The sequence below is a fragment of the Cnephaeus nilssonii genome, assembly GCF_951640355.1.
Source record: "Cnephaeus nilssonii genome assembly, chromosome: 6".
Classification (NCBI taxonomy): Eukaryota; Metazoa; Chordata; class Mammalia; order Chiroptera; family Vespertilionidae; genus Cnephaeus; species Cnephaeus nilssonii.
In genome coordinates, this window is record NC_137077.1 from 5,011,524 (window position 1) to 5,036,589 (window position 25,066).

A 25,066-nucleotide genomic window follows, 5' to 3' on the forward strand; every position below is an offset into this window, starting at 1 on the left:
TAGAAAGTTCATCTCCTCATATGCAAAATTAGGATTTGACCCTTCCAATTCTAAAAATACCATTAGCATAAGCAAATAGGTGTTCCAAGAAATACCAATCCTGTGAAATGCTTTGTGATGCTTTGGCTATTTTCAAAGTACACATCAGCTGTAAGGTAACCTATTTTACTTTGCATAATCCTGTGCTGTCCAAAATGGTAGCCACATATGTAATGTGCACTTGTAATGAGGTTAGAATGACTGAGTAACTGAATTTTCAATTCTATTTTAGTTTAATTAACTTAAAATTTAAAGTTGATACTTATTTCCATTACTGGAAAATATTAGTATGTTTGGAAAAACTTTGATATGTGAATGCACTTTTGCAATTGTAAATTTTATGAGCTCTAAATACAGATCAAGCATTTGCAATAAAAACTTCATGTTCAAACTGAAATATGTTGTAAGCATAAAATACACACCAGATTTCAAAGACTTGGTATGGAAAAGTGTCAAATAGCTCATTAATATTTAAAAATCAATCACATATTAAATTGACAATATTATGCATACTGGGTTAAATAAAATAGATATTAAAATTAAATTCAATGTTTCTTTTTACCTTTTTTAAAATATTTTTTTATTGATTTCAGAGAGGAAGGGAGAGGGAGAGAGAGAGAAAAACATCAATGATGACAGAGAATCATTGATTGGCTGCCTCCCGCACACTCCCCAACAGGCGTCGAACTCTCAACCCAGGCTTGTGCCCTGACCTGGAATCGAACCATGACCTCCTGGTTCATAAGTCGACACTGAGCCACACTGGCCAGGCTCTTTTTACCGTTTTAATATGATTCCTGGTAAATGTAAAATAACACATGTGGCTCGCATTCTATTTCTATTGGCTGGTGTTGGTGTAACTTAATAATGATTGCCAAACCTTTCCCACTGGAGTATGTCCTAACACCAGGTTCAGACACGTTGCCATAATCAAATACTGTTCTTCCTGTGGAGCATCAAAACCTGCTGACCACGTCTGAGATTGAGAAGACCTTCCCTCATTTTCAGTAACTATTACTGATTGTCCTACACAACTACCTTTCTTTTCATCCTTTCCCAGGTCCTCTTTCTCTTCCTGTCCCCAAGGCCCAGTTCTCAGTTCTCTTTTTCATTCTCCACACTTCCATGGTGACCTCATCCACTCTCAGCGTCAACTATCACTTGGAAGTGGATGACTTCCAATTCTTTTATCTCCACTTCTGACCTCTTTCTCAAGCTTCAGCTTCACACTGCCAGCTGCTTACTAAACAGATCCATCTGGAAGTCCCACCAACTTCTTCAAATCATCTTCATTTCTGGAATATCTAACCTGGAATTCCTCATCTTCATTTCTGATGAAGAATTCCCATCACTCACCTTGAAAACCTGGAGTCTGATCCCTTTTCTAGCCTACTGCCACAGTCTTGTAACAAGCCTTTTCTTTTAAAAAATTGTTAAACTTTTTATTGACTTTATTGGGGCGACATTGGTTAATAAAAGTACATAGGTTTCAGCTGTACAATTCCATAAATACATCATCTATATGCTGTTTGGGTGCTCACCACACCAAGTCAAGTTCCTTCCAAGGCCCTTTCATCAGAGTCCTTTTTGCCATCGCCTCCTAACGGGCCTAACTCTAAATTCTCCCCGTTGTCTTCTCACCTCCAAGTCCTCCTCTTGCCCACTGCCATATTAGTATTCTCAAAATGACCACTTTGATCATGTTGCTGTCAAACTTTTAACAGGTCCCCACTGTCTACACCAGGGGTCCTCAAACTTTTTAAACAGGGGGCCAGTTCACTGTCCCTCAGACTATAGTTTAAAAAAAACTATGAACAAATTCCTATGCACACTGCACATATCTTATTTTGAAGTAAAAAAACAAAACGGCAAAAACACCCGCATGTGGCCCGCGGGCCGTAGTTTGAGGACGCCTGGTCTACATCATGGCAATCCAAACTGCTCAGCAGGCGCCCCTGCACTCTTGTACACATTCGACCTCCCATCAGTCCTCCCTGAACACAACTAATCCTCTAGCCAGAGGTCCTGTCCTCTAAGTCCACTCTATACAATTCTGCTCAAACTTTAAGGCTCAGTTCAAACACAAGGTCCTCATAAAGCCTTCTCTTATCAACCCAGCTAACATTAGTGTTTCTCTACCCGCAAACTCCTTTAGTATTTCTCATGGCAACCACTGTGATAACGAGTATGTGGCCTTATGTTCTCTACAAAATTGTGTTCCCTTAACAGCATCCGATAGCACCTTGCACTGCACATTGCCATCTTTGAACATTCAAAGAAATCAACTTAAAAAGGAAAATCCTGGTAAATTTAGGATTATGGATAAATCTTTATCTCCAGCTAGTTATCTAATTACTCCAGACCTTCATTATATGTCCCAAGATTCAGTAACTCCAAAATTAAACTCATCTCAACCCCGCATCTGTCTCTTATCTCAGTAAATGGTACCACCACACCATCAGTAGCCCAGGCCAGAAACAGAGGTACCAATCTTTAATTTCCCCAACTCACACCTTCTCAAACTCAATGATCAGGTGCCGTGAAATCTTCTACCTAAATATCTCTGAACTTATCCACTTCTTCCCAATTTTGCTGTCAATCCAGGCCACTATTACCAGGGATTACTGCAATACCATCTGGTCTTATACTCAATCCTCTAGACCCTTTCTATAGTACAACTAGCTTCATCTTTTAAAATTCATGCTGAAAAACCTTCAATTATTCTCAAGATGAAGATTTCCAAACATGGCTCATAGACTCTTCTGCATTTCGCTTGCTTACCTTTTCAGCTTCACTTCTTACTTCCCATATCATCCCTTCCCTTACACGCCTCACACTTGAACCATGTCCAAGTACTCCATATGCAGTCTTCCAAATATTCCAATGTCCTCTCTTGCCTCAGGGCTCTTGCACAAGCTGGTAGGGTTGGGAGCCCCTCCTTTAAAATCACCCAATACCCCCAGGCGCTGGCTAACCTCCTTGCATTCATATTCTTCCTAACTTCAGCAATGGTGCCTAAAGAAAAGCTTCATGCTACTCCTATGCTAGCACTTATCTCAATATGTGGCACGTAATACCAGTATAAGAATTATTTACTGAATGAATGAGTAAATATATAATAATTTTGTGTTTACAAAAAACAGCACCACAAATTCCAAGGTCAATGAATGAAATTCATTTCTATATCATCTATAATTCAACAGCATTGTATAAAGTGGGCAATTGACCTAAATTTTTATTTTATCTGTCTTTTAAGTCAAAACAATTAATAGTTTGGTTAAATAGAATTTACATGAGTAGGCTTAGAATAATCAAAATAAAGTAAAAAAGACACTGTATGTTATGTTCTCCTTTGCCTTGTAAACTCTTAGACCAATTCATTTGAAACTTTTAATGCCAAACACAGAATGTATGAAAAGCAGCCAAGCAAAAGTGGGTACACCACAGCAGCAGCCTGAAGAGACCACATCAGACCATAATAAAAAGAAAAGGCTCAGCACTGCTCCTGTCCTTGCCCAGGCTGAAGCTCAGTGCAATCAGTGCACAAGCTTCAGGATCCTGGGAGTCATGAGAGAGAACGGAGGGATCTGCGGGGCCATAAAAGCCTTTCTGGTTTATTTCACAAAGGGGAAGGAAACACTTACTAAGCAATAAGACTAGGTGCTGGCCCTTCCTTTCGGCATTTCCTTTCTGCTTCACAATGTATTAGCCCCATTTTACTGATAAAGAAACAGGGGCTTATGGTCACGTAGCTGGTCCTGGTGACCTTGTAACTCAGTTCTAACTCATACATTTTTACTGAGCACTTACTCCTGCTGAGCCCTGATCTATATGCTGGGGATTGAGCAATGAGAAACACAGCCTGCTCCTATGAAAGCGTATGGGTTAGTGGGGACTGATGCACCATAGACAAGTAATGTAATTTCAGATGGTGATACAATTAAGGGGTATTAAAAAGTAAAACTGAGGAATGTCATAGAGTAACTAGGGAGGTGACTTAGATTTTGAGGTTCTCAGAGATAATTCAAAAGATAATTTTGAGGAGATACTTATGTAGAGTTAAAGAAAATGGATAAAGTGACTATCTGGTCAAACCTTAAATGGAAGTCTCTAGAAGCTACTAGAAGCAAAAATTACCATTCATTTCCCAATTATTAGTACAGTGACCATCATGTGAAAGGAACGATAGCCTTACCCTATTCATAACGTAAAGCAGTAGGTTAAATAGTTACCAGATGGCAAACATTTCCACACGAACCAAATGGCTGTTTAAGACAACGGACCAACCAAATTAATTCTTGGATTCCCCAGCACCTACAACAGCACCTGACACACACCAGGGACCGTTAAATGACTGCTGAATGAACACATAAAGGAAGAAAAAAGAACATGCTAAACTGTCACTATCATGGGTTAAATCCCCTTTCGGGCCAAGTGGCTTCAATTCACCCAACTTCACTCTACCACCAGTCTTAATCACAAGAAGCAGGTGAGGGAAGTCGGATTAGTGTAAATCCAGGAATAAGACTGTACTAGGAAACAATTAGCATATGCTGCCAACGGTCTGAAACATCTTTAAGTCACAAGTTTCATTTAAAGAAAATCTAATATCCAAATGATGTGTAAAAATTAGTAAGGGGCAATTATTTGGCTTCTTTAAATAAGGATTCACCTAATGCAGACACTGAGGACACTTCTGTACCAAGTATTATTCCAACTACTGCACACATAGCACCTTGCTGACCTCGTTACCTGAGTATCTCCCTTGCTAGATTGGTACCGCTTGAGGGAAGGGACAAAGAACATGATCTGTATTGTTTTAGGCCTTGTCCAGTTTACAATGCAAAAGGTCAATGATTATACTGAGTTATAAAAATTAAATTTCTTCAGAACTTTTCAGTCATGGAGCAGTTGGATAGGATGAGATCCACCCCTTACTACTGTTATCTGCTAGGCCTGCTCTGCAGAACCTGAAGGTCTCATCATCTCGTCACTCTTTTAATGTCTCTAGTAGAGTTGAAGAGCTAGAAAAGCCTTACAAGTTTCTGCTTCAATTTTAAGAGGTTTATTTTTAAAGGACTGTCTTAGCGGTGATAGAGAATAACAAATGGCCATTCAAAGCTGAACAACAGCGTTGTTTGCACCATATATCAAAGTTGCCAGTGTTTCCTCTCTGGCACCCAGATGGAAGGACTAAACAACAGTTTAAAAATAAGATACAACTTCTGATAGATTAAGCGCTACCAATTTTTGTGAAGTTTCAGTAAAATTTTAATAAGGAATCTGTGACACTTTTTTGTGAGACAGAGCGGTGTTGTGAATGATATTGCTGTAACATCACAAGTAGACCTAGCAGAAGATGGATGGGGGAGGGGGAAGCTAGTAAGATTATGTTCATTTTCTCCAGTAAAAAACTTCCTCTGCATATGCCATCTCATTTTAAAAACCACAACAGAGCCAGTTCTAATATCCCTGGATTTTGTGCTTCATAACATCAGCCACATCTCTAAAGTTCTTAAAGCTTCACTTCACACTACTGACAGACAACTTCAACAAAAGACACAAATTAGATACTATCCATTGCACACTTGATTACTCATTTTCATTTGCTTCTGAATTACCATAGTTTTGCTGTGCCATAAGGACTGGCTCTGCAGGAACTTAGATCCAAAATGGCAGCTGAGTTTCTGAAACTCACCAGAGACATAATGCTTATTAACATACGTGAAAGCAGGTCTTATTTATCTCACTTTCCAGTGTCTTGGAGAAAAGAATATTTATAAAAACATTTCAGAGAATTAGATGGCATCTGGTTATGTTCCTTTTATCATTCTCTTTCTTGCCTAAGGGAGCAGGCCCTCTGCTTCTGGTTCCTCTGCTCTGCAAACTGAGTTAACCTGCTATTCACAAGCTAACAGTCCACAAAACAACAAGCTAATGGCAAAACATGGAAAGCCTAGGTTTTTCTTACTCTTCTGTCAGAACAATTGAGGAAATGGATGTAAAATGAATCATCTAACAAGTAAAGCCCCAAATAAGCACTTTCATTTTCAGATAAACACAAGCAAAATCAGAGCTCTAATTTTCCTTAGGTCCACCACAAAGCAACACTCCATCACTATGGCAAATTCTATGTTTTTCCTTTAAACTGAAGCCGTAAAAAAGATTTTTTTAAAGAGACAAATTTATTCCAGACTACCTCTCTAATGTAATGTTTCCAATCCTTCTTACACCAAAGCTAAACTTGTATTACCCAAAAAATTTACACTGAATTTAAAACCATCACTTCTCTACTTATTTTCATTACTAATAACATTAGTTTTAGAAAAATAATAAAATACTTGCTCTTTAGAGACAGAGCGCTTTAATTATCTTTATGTATTCAAACGGAAAGTCTTTTTGTTAAATTAGCGTGAAAGTCCCTTCATCTACACACAATTGGCCCAAAGAAACAGGCCATTTTCAGCACAAGAGGCCAATCCATTTTTACAGTGAATAAAGCTTTTGAAAGCACTCCACAACCCTCTTCTAGACTGTCAAATTTTCAAAATGGTCCAGCATTTTTCCCATTTTTTAACACTTTCAGGCCCAGCAAGCATCTTGTAATTAGATTAATTAAAAAGGAACCAAAAATACAACCAATGCTCCCCTCTGATTAAAATTATTCCATTTATGCCTAATTAGCATTAATCCAACTCTACATATTTAATGATGGGGATTATGACAACTCAACCAATTTGCATCTTTTAAATGCCTTTCTAAACTATACTCTGTAACAGATTTAGAAGAACAGTCTCTTTCTCATGCCAATATTCCCAGGCATAAATCAGGACACAAATTAGGCGGGGGGTAAAAAAAGAAAAGAAAAGAAGGCCTCTCAGAGCCTGGGATGTGCTGAGGGAGTGGGGTAATTTACCCCAGGGGTGGGGGCAATTTACCCGCCACAGCACAAACTACATCCTTTCAGCCCACCAGACCGAGAAGCATTACATCACACTCTCACAATGATCGGGGGAGGTGGCTCTGAGAAAGCAAGTTTTCAGCTTTCTTCCCTCTCGGCTCCGAGGCTTTCTAGAATCCTGCATTTGGAGTAATGGAATTTAACTTCAGGGCACTGCATAGTTTCAGGAGTAACTAGCATATGTACATACACAGCTAATTATTTATGTGACCCTCAATGACCAATTCACAATGGAAATGACCAAAACAGGCCACCGCACAAACAGATGCAGAATTTGTGCTGAAAAGCCCAGTTCATCTGTATAAAATTAAACAATAAATGTAATCCGTGAGAAATGGAGAAGGCTAATCTCCAGGGAGAAACTGATAAAGAAATAATTCTTCATCGGGGTGAATAGCTGTTTATATCTTTTAAACACTGTGTTTACAAGATAGTCCTACCATTTGGTTCAAACCACGATCAAAATAACAGCGCATCTGGCCGCACATTTGAGAACACAGAGAAGCCCAGTGCACAGGAGCGCGCGCCGAGAGGAGAGGGGCGATCCACACATTGCTCCGGAGGTTTGCAAGCAGGGGAATCTACAAACCCCAAACCTCCCGGTGCTCACTTGCCCCCCTCCTGATGTCTAAAATGTATCAGGTCTTATTTTAGGTTTTATATCTCTCTAGGAAGGATGGCCTAGCTTTAAAAAAAAAAAAAGGCTTCCCCGTTGTAGTGCTTGCCCTCCCAGATCCTTTGTCGGCCTTAGCAGCCGAAAGAATGCAAACCCATTTATATTTATGCAAATTTTTGCAGCAGATTTAAGGGGACAGGGAGACGTCTGTGTTTTTTTAAAAACCCCTTTCTAAATATTAAATTTCCAATTACTCACAGCTTCATTTAGTGGCAAGACAGAAACGATGACAAGAGTCGCAGACATTAAAAGTGCAATTAAATCACTTCAAAATCTAAATATTTTACCAAGGCTTTTCCATTTCTAAAACGCCGAACCAAAAGTACATCACGGGTCTGATTTACACAGATTCACGAAATGTCTGAAGCCAGACTCCATGCTAGACAAATGTCGATTTGCAACACCACTAGTGAAAACGGTTAGACAAAATCCATATAAATCAATTGGTTTTAAAAAATTGAAAATATGTACCAACCTCATAAAGTGCAGCAGTGCTTAAATCCAGCAAATTGAGGCATACAAGGTAGAAATGGAAATGAAAAAAGGTCCAAAAAAGGATTTCTTTTTGTCTATCTGTATTTGTATTTTAAATATTCAGAAACCAGCAGAGACTCTGTCGGCCATTTTGGCTTGAACTAACTCTCTCACTCACTCTCCCGCTTGCTCTCTCTCTCCCCCCTCTGTCTCTAAAGGAAGCAGCTTTTTGTGACCTTCAAATAGAGGCGGATCATGTGACTTTGGGTAGATTTGTCAATCAGGAAAGGGGAGGGAGCAGGGGACGAAGCTGCCTTAAAGGGAAAGCGGCCCTTTTCCACTCATTTGTGAAGCTGTTATCTCATACTCTCCGCCTACACACACTGCATGTGAAAGTGGCAACAGCACAGGGGTAACAGATGAACAAAATTCAAAAACCTTTATTGGTTTATAGAAATATGCTCAGTTGCTAACGATTCTTGTAGATCCTGGAGCTTGGCTTGCTTGCTACAATTATTCTCTAGATGTTTGGGCAAGCACAGGCTGGCAAACTGCTCTTTAAAAGGGGGCTTAAACAATGCTTTACCCAAACAAGAGACTTTAGTTTTAAAGATCAAGGTGAAATATAGGGCACGACTGATCTCTAGCAAGCTCCTAAAATGAATAGAAAGAGAAGGAAAGTAAATATACCAAAGTAAAAATTGAGAATGGCAATTCAGAGAGGTTTAGTAACTTATCCCAAATCACACAGCTAGACAGCTGCAGAGCAGGGACTGGCTTCCCAATTGAACCACACATTAATCGTTTTGGGTACCTCCTCCCACCACCTGAAATAAAAATTATGCTGCAGCATAACAGAGTTCCTCTAGGACCGTGGTGGGCAAACTGCGGCTCTTTGGCCCCTTGAGTATGGCTCTTCCACAAAATACCACGGCCTGTGCCAGTCTATTTTGAAGAAGTGGCGTTAGAAGAAGTTTAAGTTTAAAAAATTTGGCTCTCAAAAGAAATTTCAATCGTACTGTTGATATTTGGCTCTGTTGACGAATGAGTTTGCCGACCACTGGTCTAGGATAAGCCAGATCTGAGTCATTATTGATCTACTCCCCCACCTGAGGAAGTAGCTCTGCAGCTGACATGGACTAAGCACTAAATTAAAAACCTGCCTGTTTCCCCCCATCCTAGGTCCCTTCTTGCTATATGCTTCTAGAGTTCTAATCACTTAGGAAACCCACACTGGGTTTGCGTCTCTAGCCCTGGGGCTAACGGGCTGTGTAACCTCAGTGAGGCAAGTCCTTCGTATCGCTGGACCTTGATCTTCTCATTTGTAGAATGTAAGGATAAGACATCACTAGATGGTATCTTAGGTTCCTTTCAGCTCTAAAACATGACTTTCCCTCCCCCCCAGTTCTGTTCATCTTATCCTTGTCATCTCAAAAGTACGTCACTGCCCTGGGAAAACTTTCCTTGTTCTTCCCAGGCTAGACCAGCCTCCCTGTTCAACATTCCCACAATATCTTTTACTACCTCATAGCACTGGTCATAACAGCGATTTATTATTTGTGAAATAATGTGCTTACTGCTGGTCTTCCCCAGTATGTATACGGATAAGCACCCCATTTTCCTTCATGGCTGTGTGAAGCCCTACATCAAGTCCCCAAAAGGTAAATAAATGAATTAGACCTCCATTTGGAAGTCCTGGGTTGAAGATATCTGCCACCCAAATATAAGGAATGAAAATCACATAGTTTCCAGAAACTTGCCTCCATTTATTTGTTTAAGGATTGCTTGAGGAAATAAAGTAACTAAATGATAGCTAGTGAGCGAAAGTACCCTGTGTCTATTAGACTCCATCGATAGAACGGATCAGGTGGGATTCCAGTGTGATTCTCCCAAATGAACTAGACTGACCGAGTGTAATCTGCCATGCCAGCCAGCAGAGAACTGACGGATTCTGTAAGCCTGACATTCCGCAAGAAGGAACCTATGAACCCTTTCTAAATCCCACATTCATCATCCTGGCTTCTGGGCCCTTACACAGTCTCCAACCTTCCCTTTTACTCCGATAGAAGAACAGGAAAGGAGCTATTTCAGGGAAGGCAGAGTCCAATGCCTAGATGATCTGGCAGCTTGAATATTTATGGCTTAAATGCTCCCACTGTCTTTGCACAGCTCTGAGTGGAGTAAGAGCCAGGAGCTGGACTGACAATTGAGATGTAGGCAAAAGCAGGAAACTCCTAGGATGGAAATTTTGAATACTTAGTCTATTTTTATCCCTCCAATACCTTCCAGATGAGTTACGGAAAGATTACTTACGTGGAGCATGCTTAACATGTTAAAATGCATGAAGACTGTACAGCTGCCTTGTTTCAATTTGTGATGGACACGATCTCTTTATAAACTGAATTTTGCTAAGTCTCCATTCCCCAGTGCAGAATATTATTGTATGAATGCATGTATGTGTTACCATGTTAGTGTTAAATAACAAACTGTATAAAGTTGGGAAACATAGACACATTTTAAAACAAAATATTAGTAGTTCTATTTTCAAATAATATGATCAATATTTTTTCTTCAACATCCTAACATCTTTATTTATTTATTGGTGAGATACCTCTAAACTTAAAGCAATTATTCCAATTGTTCATCTAAAAGAACAAGTGCAATAAATACTCTATTTCCCCTATATTTTCAGACATTTTTGGACTCCGTGATATACTTATTGTAATTTTTTCCTATTGATTAAATTCTGTTTTTAAATTATATCATTGCAAAGTGAGGATACGAAGTAATAAAAAATGAATTTACTTTTTTTAAATGAACAGACCAGAAGTTATACACTCACATAAGTGTCCTTTTTCAAACTTGGTATCTTTGATCACTATATACTATTAAAATATTTTTATTAGGAAACAGATCGAAAAATATAAACTGAACATTTAACTCAAAAGCCCAGTAAACAAGTAACAAACCCCAAAGAGAAATGAATAATGATAAAAACATAAGCAATCCTTTTTATTAAAAAAGAGTAGACTGGCTAAAAAAACCCAGAAACTTTTTTGTTTAAAAATAAATAAATAAAAGTAAATAATCCTTTGAAAATATGATCAATTTAAAAAAAGAGAAGTCATAAATGAACAGTAGGACTGAGAAAGGGGGCTTTATAACTACAGATATGGAGAGGATTTTTTTTAATTGTGAGAAAATTACACATAACTTTATGTCAATAAACTTGAAAATTAAATAAAATGGATGACAGTCAAGGAAAATAGAAAGTGCCATATCAACTCAAGAAAAGTTATGAGCCCAGCAGGAGTAGCTCAGTTGGTTAAGCTTTGTCTCGTGCACCAACAGGTTGCCTGTTTGATTTCCGGTCACAGCACAAACCCGGATTGCGGGTTCAATCCCCAGTCAGGGAGCATATGGAAGGCAACTGATCGATATTTCTCTCTTACATATCTCTGGTCTCTCCCACTCTCCCTCTCCCTCTGTCTGTCTCTCTCCCCTTCATCTCTCTGAATGAGGATTAAAAACAAAAAGTTGCGAAAATAACAACAAAAACCTATATCAGAAATTTGTAAAATATTCAAACTAAACTACAGGAGGTACAAATGGTTTTCTGGATGAAGTCTACCAAACTTCTATCAAACAGATAATTTTCCATGTTATCTATCCCTCCTATTCTCAAACTTATAGATATAAAAGGGAAAGTTTCCTAATTTCTTCTATGAGGCTAACTTATTTCTGATACACATCTGGACTAAGATGGTACAAAAGAATAAAACTATAGACCAATCTTCACTTGTGAAGACAGATACAAAAATCTTAAGTAAAATATTTGCAAATTGAATTTGTCAGTTTTAAGATCATATTATGATCACAGAGTGTTTTTACCAAAAATGCAAGGATGGTTAAATTACAAAATCTATTAACGTAACTCTTCATTTGTTCAACAGGTATGTACTAAGTGCTTCCTATGTGTCTGACTCTGGTAGGTGCTGGGGACAGAGCAATAAACCAGATAGGAAAGGTCCTTGCCCACATGTAGCCAACATCCTCATGGGAAAAAGAAATCACTGGGAAGAAAATAAAAGAGTTTGATGGGATATGGGATAACTGAGGGAGGCTCCCTTTAGATAAGGTGGTTAGGGAAGGGTTTTCTCAGGAGGGGCACTTAAGCTGAGTTGAAAAGCAACTGTTTAAGTGTTCAAAGAATAAGAGGGATGGATGATCAGGAGGCTAGGACAGGTGAACAGAGAAGAGAGGGATGAGATGAATCCTAGAAGGTAGGAGGAGCTAAATCATACTGGATCTTGCAGGCCACAGTAAGAATTTTATTTTAAGGACAGTGGAAAGTCACAGAAGAATTTTAAAGCAGGAGAGTGAACAGTGCCATTTTATCTATTATTCACCTTCTATCTAACACCTAGGATCAATAAGCTTTTCAGGGGACTAGGAAAATGTTTAGGACCTGAAAGAATACTTTTGCAAGTCCAAAATACAAAAAGAAAATTATAACCATAAAAATTAACAAATGCTTAAATGTCCTCAAAATATAACCCAGCAACTTTATTCACTAATAAATTTAGCATTTAAAAAATTTCATTACATTTGAAAACAATTCTCACTTTGCAAAAATTCCTAAATATGTTAACTGTTAAGAAATGTTAGGTAATTATAATTTAAGTCAGTTATTTGTAGCCAAATAATTTCAGAAGCAAAATAGTGCAATTATTTTAACATGTGATAGCAAAAATAAATAAATAAAACCACATATTTAATACGGGATGTACCTTTTAATATGTTTCCTATAAAGTGGGACAAAGTCTCTAAAACCTCCCAGAGTAAGAATTCCAAGGACCCATGGAGGTCTTACAACCACTTTAGAAGCATCAGTTTTATGTTTTCAAAAGCTCATCCTGGTTTCTATGTGGAGAATACAGTATAGAGGACCAAGAGGAGAAGCAGAGAGACAAGTTGAAAGGTGATTGCCACCACCTAGGTGAGGGAGGGTAACCTGAACCAGTTGGAGGTGGAAGAGGTGGAGAGAAGTACATAGTATATTTTGAAGCTAGCACTGATTCTATCATCAGATAACTGGTTGTTGTTAGGAATACAATCTGTGACCATGAAATATAGTAAGGTCAATCAACACTTTCAAAAATAAGACTCCAGGCCCTGGCCAGGTAGTTCAGTTGGTTAGAGTGTTATCCTGATACACCAAGGTTGCCAGATAGATCTCCAGTCACAGTACATACAAGAAGCAACCAATGAATGCATAAATAAATGGAACAACAAATCGATGTTTCTCTCTTTCTCTTCTCTCTCCCCCTTCCTCTATCTAAAATCAATAAATAAAAATTAATAAAAAAAGACTCCAAACTTGACTCACCATTCATTCATGCAGTCAAAAATTATTTTTTGAGCATCAACTATGTAATATACTATACTAGTACCAGGCCGAGGGGGATACAGAGTTGAATGTTAACACCTTGAAGGACAGAGGCATGTAAATCCATAATTAAAATATAGCATGGTAAGTACTATAATCCTACCTAATAAAATGGTAATATGTAAATTACCATCACTCTGCTACGCCCATGATTGGGCCAGCGGGAGGCGCAGGGGGTGGGACTCGGGGTGGCCGGGGTAGCTGATTGGGCCAGCGTCTGCGCCATGGCTGTGCTGCGGAACAGAAGGGGCCTCTGGGGTAGCGAGCTCAAGTCCCACCGCGGACCATCAAAAGTGGGGGAGCTGGGTGCCTGTCTGCTCCAGCACCAGGCCTTTCAGAAGCCTCCGCTGAGCTTCTGAAAGGCATGGGGCACCAGCGGACAGGCACCCAGCTCCACCGCGATCGAAAGCGAAAGCGTGTAGGGGACCCTACACGTGCATGATTCAATCATGCACTGGGCCTCTAGTTAAAGTATAGAGGTATGAGACAGTTATACTATAGGGATACAAAGGATTAACTTCTGGGAGAGTCAAGAAAGATATCACAGGAGAGATGAGATTTTGAACTAAGTCGTAAAGAATGAGAAGTTTGGCATGTAGAGAATATAAGAAAGGCAAAGGCTTTTCTAAGTCTTATCATCTTCAGTACTATCAATGGCGAGGAGGAAGGCTGACAAGAAAAAAATATAAATATAAGAGCTAGGTTTTTCCAGGGTTCTTACCGCCAACAAAGTCAGGAGGTGGAAATAGTAACCAAAACTACATGGAATCTCCAATGTAACTAGAACCCAAAATTTCTGGACTGTAGTTGGCAAATAGAATGTTAGCATTTACACTCTTGTTACATTTAGAAATTAGAATGCTAGCAGACTTTTTAAGGGAACATTTAAAAAAGTCTTAAATTCTTTAGAACCAGGCCTCAAAAATCAAATTTGCATTTGGAATAAGCCTTCCTTGACACCCCAGTTTGACTCCAGTGTCCTCTGTGCTTCCTGTCACCCAGTACATTATCTTTATGGTAGCACATCCATACACTATTACTGTTGTTACCTATTTACTTGGTGCTTCCCCTCTAAACTATGTGGGGCAGGAGAACCAAGATGGCGGCAATGTTAAACAACTAAACTGCCGCCGCGCACAACAATTTCAAAAATACAAGTAAAAGACAAAGCGTCTACCACCCAGAACCACAGGAAAGCTGGCTGAATGGTAGATTTACAACTAAGAAGGAAAAAGAAAGAACAAACGCAGAAGGGCTGAGGTATGGAGGCGCGTGAATCGGGCTGGTGGCGGGCGACGGGACACGCGGCTTTTTTCCCAACCCGAAGGGAGATAAGCTCCCGATCACTCTGAAATCCAGTTTCTGGGGACGCGCGGGGGACCCAGACACCTACGGGGAGAAGCTGGACTCTCGGCCATCGTGTCGGAAAGTGAGAGTGACTTTCTTGCAGAGGTGCGCCCAGCAATCAGTGTTTACTGCACTGGAGCACGGGACGCAGGGACTTGGAAACGGGAAAGGCAGAAAAGGCAGACTAGCAGCCATTGCTGTTTGCCACGCCCTAGCCTAGTGACGCCCTGAGACTCCGCCCCGCACATTCTACAAATCCGACCAGGCTCCAAACAGCAGCTTTTGCATATAAATGGCCTGCCCTATGGCAGCTTAACCAAATAAACTGCAGCTCCAGTCAGACTGCTCCAAAACCACTCAAGCAAAGAGGAGAAAACTGCAGTTTTTGCTGTAACTCCGGCTGAGTGGCCTCAGACAGTAGCTGACCTGCACCCCATTGGAGATCCAGAAACGAGGGCATCTAGTGGTCGGTGTGAGACGACACCAGATTTCAACCACTCGCATAAGGGACACATTCAAGAGGCAGACTCAGTGAGCGCCAAAGCCCTACTGCAAAAAGTCCTGACCCATAAACGTGTCTCCAGCACAGCAATTCTTCCTTTATAGACACAGCGGGTCCTCACAGCCAATTGGCCTGGAGGTCAATTCCTCCCAGTGACACCAACAACAATCAAGACTTAACTACAGCCGAAACCGGTTTGGCTCAGTGGATAGAGCGTCGGCCTGCGGACTCAGGGGTCCCAGGTTCGATTCCGGTCAGGGGCATGTACCTTGGTTGCGGGCACGTCCCCAGTGGGGGGTGTGCAGGAGGCAGCTGATCGATGTTTCTCTCTCATCGATGTTTCTAACTCTCTATCCCTCTCTCTTCCTCTCTGTGGAAAATCAATAAAATATATTAAAAAAAAAAAAAAAAGACTTAACTACAACAAGGCTGTACACACAGTCTAAAAAGGGGTGCCCCAAGAGCGTCCACCTCAGGTACCTGGGAGGCTGACCCGTTGAACCAATAGGACACAACAGGACACAATGCTACCCTACCAACTCAGGGAAGCAGCAAAAATGAAAATGAGGAGGCAAGGAAACAGATCCCAAACAAAAGAAATAGAGGAGAACAAACGACTGGACGTATAGAGTTCAAAACCACGGTTATAAGGTTTTTCAAGAATTTCATGGAAAAAGCCGATAAATTTAATGAGACCCTCGAGGATATGAAAAAGGTCCAACTAGAAATGAAACATACACTGACTGAAATAAAAAATATTATACAGAGACCTAGCAGCAGACTAGAGGAACGCAAGAATCAAGTCAAAGATTTGGAATACAAAGAGGCAAAGGACACGCCTCCAGAAAAGCAAGAAGAGAAGAGAATTCAGAAAGTAGAAGATAGTGTAAGAAGCCTCTGGGACAACTTCAAGCGTACCAGCATCCGAATTTTTGGGGTGCCAGAAGAAGAGAGAGAGCAAGACGCTGAAAACCTATTTGAAGAAATAATGACCGAAAACTTCCCCCACCTGGTAAAAGAAATAGACTTACAAGTCCAGGAAGCGCACAGAACCTCAAACAAAAGGAATCCAAAGAGGAACACACCAAGACACATCATAATTAAAATGCCAAGGGCAAAAGACAAAGAGAGAATCTTACAAGCAGCAAGAGAAAAACAGTTAGTTACTTACAAGGGAACACCAATACGATTATCAGCTGATTTCTCAACAGAAACTATGCAGGCCAGACGGGAATGGCAAGAAATATTCAAAGTGATGAATAGCAAGAACCTACAACCAAGACTACTCTACCCAGCAAAGTTATCATTCGGAATTGAAGGGCAGATAAAGAGCTTCACAGATAAGAAAAAGCTAAAGGAATTCATCACCACCAAACCAGTATTACATGAAATGCTGAAAGGTATTATTTAAAAGGAGGAAAAACAAGAAAAAAATAAAGATAAAAATTATGAACAACAAATACATACCTATGAACAAGTGAATCTAAAAGTCAAGTGAATTAAAAATCTGAAGAACAGAATAGACTGATGAACATAATAGAATCAGGGGAATAGAATGGGAGTGGATTGATAATTCTCAGGGGAAGGGGGTGTCTGTGTGGGGGGTACGGGAAGTGACTGGACAATATCATACACCTATGGATAAGGATAGCAAGGGGGGGAGGTAAGGGCAGAGGGAAGGGTGGGAACTGGGAGGAGGGGAGATATGGGGGGAGGGAGGAGAAACAATTGTAATAATCTGAACAATAAAGACTTATTAACAATGAAAAAAATAAAATAAAATAAACTATGTGGGGCAGGGTATGTGGTTTTTATTTCTGAATCTAGTACTACAGAGGAATTAATGTTTGCTGAATGAATGACCAAATGAATAAGCAAAGGAATAAAAAGATGAATACTATGAATCTAGGCATTTATAGGATACAAAAAAGACAACACTTAAAAAATCCTATAATTGGGAGATAAAACATACTCAGGACAGTCACAAGACAGTGTAAGATAAATTGTTAACTGTCTGGTTCACCCCATGAGAGACAGGAATTAGAAAATGGAGACAGTACAGCTCAGTTAAGCTGGGCTCCAAAGGAAGGACAAAATCAGCCGGGTCAAAACAGATGCTTCAATATGCAACTAATGAAGCTTACTGTGAGCTGTAGGACTCGTCACTTTCATGGGGCTCTCCCAAAGCTCTAGGAGGGGTCCTAACACTGTGTCCAAATGATCTCTTTTCTATTTTTATTGTGGTAAAATAAACATAACAAAATTTCTCATCTTAACCATTTTTTAAAAGATTTTTAATTAATTTTTTTAGAGAGAGAGGAATGGAAAGGGGGAGAGAGAAACATCAATTGCTGTCTCCTCTAAGTGCAGGCCTCCCACTGGCAACCCCTTGGTGCACAGGACAACCAACTGAGCCACATCGACCAGGACTCATCTTAGCTATTTTTAAGTGTACAGTTCAGTAATGCTAAGTATATTCACATTGTTGTGAAACAGATCTCCAGACTTCAGAGGAGGAACCAAGATGGCGGCATGGTTAAACAACTAATCTGCTGCCTCGAACAACAATTTCAAAAATACAACTAAAAGACAAAACGTCTACCACCCAGAACCACGGGAAAGCTGGCTGAGTGGAAGATTTACAACTAAGGAGAGAAAGGAGCACAAATGCTGAAAAGCTGAGGTACGGAGGCGCGCGAATCAGGCTGGCGGCGGGCGACTGGGCGCGCGGTTTTTCTTCAACCCGCAGGGAGACAAGCTCCCGATCACTCTGAAACCCAGTTTCTGGGGACTCGCGGGGGACCCAGACACCTACGGGGAAAAGCTGGACTCTCGGCCATCGGGTCAGAAAGTGAGAGTGACTTTTTTGCAGAGGTGCGCCCAGCAATCATTGTTTTACTGCGCTGGAACGCGGGGCGCAGGGACTTGGAAACGTGGAAAGGCAGAGACAGCTGACGCCAGCCACTGCCGTTGGCCACGCCCCAGCCTAGGGACACCCTGAGATCCCGCCCCGCCCTGAGGCCCGCCCCGCACATTCTACAAACCTGCCCAGGCTCCACACAGCGGCTTTTGCATATAAATGGCCTGTTCTGTGGCAGCTTAACCAAATAAACTGCAGCTCCAGTCAGACTGCTCCAAAACCGCCCAAGCAAAGGAGGAGAAAACTAGTTCTTGCTGTAGCTCCTGCTGGGGGGCACACAGTACACAAGGGTACACCAAGAGTGTCCACCTCAAGTAACTGAGAGGCTGACCCATTGAACCAATAGGACATCTAGTACACAAAGCTACCCTACCAATTCAGGGAAGCAGCGAAATGAGGAGGCAAAGAAACAGATCACAAACCAAAGAAATGGAGGAGAACAAGCGACTGGACATAGAGTTCAAAACCACGGTTATAAGGTTTTTCAAGAATTTCATGGAAAAGGCCGATAAATTCAATGAGACCCTCGAAGATATGAAAAAGGACCAACTAGAAATTAAACATACACTGGCTGAGATAAAAAATATTATACAGAGACCCAACAGCAGACTAGAGGATCGCAAGCATCAACTCAAAGATTTGGAATACAAAGAGGCCAAGGTCACTGCTCCAGAGAAGTATGAAGAGAAGAGAATTCAGAAAGTTGAAGATAGTGTAAGAAGCCTCTGGGACAACTTCAAGCGAACCAACATCAGAATTATGGGGGTGCCAGAAGAAGAGAGAGAGCAAGATGCTGAAAACCTATTTGAAGAAATAATGAATGAAAACTTCCCCCACCTGATGAAAGAAATAGACTTACAAGTCCAGGAAGCACACAGAACCCCAAACAAGAGGAATCCAAAGAGGACCACACCAAGACACATCATAATTAAAATGCCAAGGGCAAAAGACAAAGAGAGAATCTTACAAGCAGCAAGAGAAAAACAGTTAGTTACCTACAAGGGAGCTCCCATACGATTATCAGCTAATTTCTCAACAGAAACCATGCAGGCCAGACGGGAGTGGCAAGAAATATTCAAAGTGATGAATAGCAGGAACCTACAACCAAGACTACTCTACCCAGCAAAGCTATCATTCAGAATTGAAGGGCAGATAAAGAGCTTCACAGATAAGAAAAAGCTAAAGGAGTTCATAACCACCAAACCAGTATTATATGAAATGCTGAAAGGTATTCTTTAAAAAGAGGAAAAAGAAGAAGAAAGATAAAAATTATGAACAACAAATACATATCTATCAACAAGTGAATCTAAAAGTCAATTGAATTAAAAATCTGAGGAACAGAATAAACTGGTGAACTTAATAGAATCAGAGGCATAGAATGGGAATGGATTGATAATTCTCAGGGGGAAAGGGGTGTCTGTGTGGGGGGTATGGGAAGAGACTGGACAAAAATCATACACCTATGGACAAGGACAGTGGGGGGGAGGTAAGGGCAGAGGGGGGGTGGGAACTGGGTGGTGGGAGATATGGGGGGAAAAAGGAGAAACAATTGTAATCTGAACAATAAAGATTCATTAAAAAAAAAAAAAAAAAGAAACAGATCTCCAAACTTTTTCATCTTGCAAATCTGAAATTCAATACCCATTAAAAAAAAACTTCCTTTTATTCCCTTCCCTCCAGCCCCCAGTAACTAACATTCCACTTTTTATTTATATAAATTTGACTACTTTAGATACTTCATATAAGTGATATCATACAGTATTTGTCTTTTTGTGATTGGCTTACTTCACTTAGCATAGTATTTTCAAGGTTCATTTATGTTGTAGCATGTGACAGGATTTCCTCCTTTTATGGCTGACTAATATTCCATTATATGTATACACTGCATTTTGTTTATTCATCTGCCAATGGACACTTGGGTTACTTCCATCTCTTGGCTCTTGTGAATAGTGCTGCCATCAATATGGATATGCAAATATTTCTTCCAGAACCTGCTTTCAAATCTTTTTAATATATACCCAGAAGAGGGATTGCTAGATCATATGGTAGTTCTATTCTTAATGTTTTAAGGAACCTCGATACTGTTTTCCATAGCACTTACACCATTGTATAACCTCAACAACAGAGTACAAAGGTTCCAATTTCCCCACATTCTTGTCAACACTTGTTACTTTCTTTTTTTCTTTTTTATAGTAACCATCCTTATGGGTGTAAAATTGTCTCAATGTGGTTTTGACTTGCATTTCTTTAGATGATTAGTGAGGTTGAGTATTTTTTCATATGCTTGTTGGCCATTTATATATTATCTTTGAAGAAACGTCTATTCAAGTTTTTTGTCCATTTTTAAATTAAGTTATTTGATTTTTTGTTATTGAGTTGTAATTCTTTATATATTCTGGATACTAATCTCTTACCAGATGTATGATTTGCAAATATTTTCTCCCATTCTGTAGGTTGCCTTTTCACTGTATGGATTGTGTCCTCTGATGTACAAAAACTTTTTAAAATTTGAAGTAGTCTCATTATCTAGTTTTGCTTTTTTGCCTATGCTTTTGGTGTCATATCCAAAAAATTATAACCAAGTCCAATGTTATGAAGTTTTTCTCCTATATTTTCTTCTAGGAGTTTTATAGTTTTAGGTCTTTAATCCACCTTGAGTTAATTTTTCATATGGTATAAAATAAGGGTCCAACTTCATTCTTTTGCAAGTGAGTATCCAGTGTTCCCAACACCATTTGTTGAAAAGTCTCTCGGTAGCACCCTTGTTGAAGATCACATGACCTTATACACTGAGTGGCCAGATTATTATGATCTCTGAACGCATAATAATCTGGCCATTCAGTATATATATTAGAGGCCCAGTGCATGAATTCGTGCATGGGTGGGGTCTGGCCAGCCTGGCCAGGGGGAGGGGACATGGGCAGTTGGCCGTCCTGCCTGCTGGTCGAATTCCTGGTCGAGGGGACAATTTGCATATTAGCCTTTTATTATATAGGATATACACTGAGTGGCCAGATTATTATGTGTTCAGAGATCATAATAATCTGGCCACTCAGTGTATGTGAGGGTTTATTTCTGGGCTTTCTATTCTATTCCATCAGTCTATATGCTGTCTTTATGCTTATACCACACTGTTTTGATTACTGTGGCCTTATAATATATTTTGAAATTAGGAAGTGTGAGTTCTCCAACATTACCAATTATTTTTATAAAATGTATGAAAGCAAGATATTTTCATCATAATCTTAATTCAGATGGGAAAACCACAGCCTCTTTCCACTTAACTATACCCACAAGATGAGTCCCCAGGTCAGTAGAATTAAAGAGTAGCCACAAGCATTTTGGGGATCCCTATAAAGGGAAAGTTAAATTGGTGATAAATTTACTTTGGGTTTAGTAGAATATATTTATGTGGTTCTCAGCCACTTCCATGTATGGTCAAATTATTGTTAACCATCATTTTGTACAAAAGATGTTACTGGAACAAATCACTCTGTATCAAGACAGAGATATGCAGGGCCATATCATATGTCATGTCATATCATAAATGTATCAATTCAAAGAGTACAGTCAATGTACAAGAAAAACAAAGGCTTGTAATTTTACATCTTATATAAAAATCTTGTAGCTCATATATAACAGACATTTGGTAGTAGTTTTCCCAAAGGTGATAACAATCTTACAAATTTATATGATGTTACTAATAAGAAGTTGTGAAACTGAAAGGAACTTTTCTAGTTTGTCAATAATAAAAACCATATTTTGGTTAATCATGTTATAGATAACACTGAATTATCACTCTATTCTATTTTTAGAAAATATCACAGAATTTTTATAATATGAAGGGACAATATATTTTCCCTACAGTCAAAACAATATAGGGAAAGAAGTTTTACAGCAATGTTTTTAGACAGTGAATTAATTCAAATATAATGATATTTTCTGAATTTTGTACTTGTCAACTTTTTTAAAGTTGCCATTTTTGTGACTTCTTTCCTCATCTATAATAATAAAAGGGTAATATGGTAATTGGACCGGACAGCCGAACGACCTTCTGGACGTCTAGATGTCCTTCCTGACAAAGCCAGGATCCGAGGAAAGCAGCCTGGGTCCCAGGTGCCTGCCGGTGGCTGAAGGAGGGAAACCCAGGTCCCGAGTGCCGGAGGGAAGCTGATGTTGGCAGCTGGGATAAGGAAGGCCTACTCTTGCATGAATTTTCATGCATCAGGCCTCTAGTTGTAAATAAATATTCACTTTTGTACCTAATTTGTACTTGAAATTAATTTTCTTTTTCTTAAAAGCATTCATATAAAACCTAGATTTGCTCCTGGTCAGAAAGAAAGGACTCTTGGCCTGAACGAAGGCATGCAGGGGGGGAAAGCCAGATGTGCATGGATGACCTTAAGGAGAGCCACTGGGCAGGAGCAGAAAGTTCCTTAAACAACAGAGAAAATATGCATAGGTAGGTGAAAGGCATCTTATGGAGGCCCTCAGAAGCAAAGAGAGTTCAGACTTGGATAAAAAGGTGTTTTCTGCAAAATAAACAATAATTAACAACTAGCTTACAGATAGGAACTCTTAAAAAGAAGAATAGAGATAAAATCGGGTCTGTTGGAATATATTCTAGAAAGCACTGAATATAAGGTCAAACGTGACAATGTTATCAATTCACTTCTGTTGTTGTTATTAATCCTCACCTGAGAATATTTTTCTATTGATTTTTTTTTTAAGAGAGAGTGGAGGGGGGTGGGAGAGAGAGAGAGAAACATTGTTGTGAGAGAGACACATCTACTGGTTGCCTCCTGCACGGGGATCAAGCCTGCAATCAAGGTACGTGCCCTTGACCAGAATTGACCCTTCAGTCCTTGGGGTCAATGCTTTATCCAGAGTCAAACCAGCTAGGGCTCAATTCACTTTTCTTCTGCAATAACAAATAAAATATTCTGGGGTTTGGATTTTTAATAAACTCACCTCAGATTTTCAAAGCGAGTATGTAGAACAGGGATTCTTGACAGTCAGTGGGAACTTACTGACATCTTGATTCATCCAATATTCAGTATATTTATTGATGCTTTCTGTAGTGACCAAGCCACAAAAGTCTCTGTCCTTGAAGAGCTGAAGATCTAGCCTTAAAGCCTTAACCTGACTTTTCACTTCCCCTCATCATATTGTACCTCTTCTTTACGACACTCCCCCAATCTACTTCAGCCCCAACTTTAGCTCACAGAGACTACGCTGGGAAGGGAAAGCCAAACCCAGGTAGAAGCTCAGGGCAGAGTGTCCTTAGCCTCTAGTGGTCATAAGTTTTGGGGAAAACGAACACTAGCGTTTTTACATTACTGGAGATTATTGCTGCTGAACATGGATTTATTTACTTATATTTATATCATGCTATGTATTCAAAATGTTTTACAGCTACGTAACAATAACATCTCCAAAAAAGAAGCCTTAAAACACCAATTTCAAGGAACTGGAAAAACACATCTTGCCTTTCAAATGTTTTTTCATAAAGGCATATTATTTGTCCATAAGCAAAATATAAGCTAAATAAATAAGACTTTTATTAAATGCAGTTTTCTGAGAGCTGATGATCTACCCTATTCATTGTTGTTTAAAGTCATCACCTTAACCTATAAGTAGAAGCAACCCACACGGTTTGTATCATTTTCAATTATGACACCTATCTCCTGAAGTTATTCTTATTGTAATTAATCTCAGACATCCAAGGAAAACTTCATAAAATAGATTCAGAACTCATTTATTATGATTCTGAGACTCCTGGGGGGAAAATATGTTTTCAAAGAATTAATTTTTTAAAGTAACTTCAAATGCAAATTAGAAAATTTATTAGCAACTGCAAGTTTCCCAAAGACCTAGTACAAATGTTTGTGGTTATTCTAAAATTCCCAGCAGCAAAAACTCCATGAGCATAACTATCATCTATTGAACCTACTTGTGACATTTTCAAAACACCCATTAACTTTAAAATAAAACTCACTTAATTTCTCCCAAAAACAATCTGATAAGATTATATAAAAAAAATCTAACTATTCTTCTGAGGTCCAGCTTATTGCTGTGTAATAATAATGAATTTACTCAATCATTCAGTTTGGTACTTCTTAATAAGTTTATTTCAACATGTACAAATTTTAATAGTTCAAAGGAAATACAGTGGTGAAAAACTGATGGTAGAATGCAGAAAATATAATGATTTTTTTAAAAACAACCTTTCCTATGGTCTAATATCAAGGCTTGTGTTTTGATGATAATTATCTATGAGTGATTTGAAAATATTATCTTTTTTTTAATCCTCCCCTGAGGATATGATTTCTAAAAAAAATATATTTTTATTGATTTCAGAGAAGACGAGAGAGGGAGAGAGAGATAGAAACATCAATTATAAGAGAGAATCACCGATTGGCTGCTCACTGGGGATGGAGCCTGCAACCTCGGCATGTGCCCTGACTGGGAATCGAACCATGACCTCCTGGTTCATAGGTCAATGCTCAACCACTGAGCCACGCCAGGATGTGTTTTTAAAATTTATTTATTTATTTATTTATTTATTTATTTATTTATTTATTTATGTTAATCCTCAACGGGGGAAAATTTTCTCACTGATTCTAGAGAGAGTGGCAGGGAGGGGTAGGGGAAGGAGGGAGAGAGAGGAGGGGGGGAGAGAGAGAGAAAGAGAGAGA

The 25,066-nt window shown here is 39.4% G+C and overlaps 1 protein-coding gene across 3 annotated transcripts in view; it reads right to left on the bottom strand.

The window, feature by feature from the left end:
- Positions 1-25,066, bottom strand: part of TNRC6B (trinucleotide repeat containing adaptor 6B) — a 216,025-nt gene that overhangs the window by 126,182 nt on the left and 64,777 nt on the right. Inside the window, exon 1 of one of the 3 annotated variants that reach the window (XM_079774128.1) lies at positions 8,152-9,607. The exons of the other annotated variants lie outside the window; for them this stretch is intronic. Coding sequence (XP_079630254.1) covers positions 8,152-8,156 — 5 coding nt within the window. The 5' untranslated portion in view covers positions 8,157-9,607. Of the gene's footprint in view, positions 1-8,151; positions 9,608-25,066 lie in introns of those variants that run through there. 3 annotated transcript variants of the gene reach the window in all.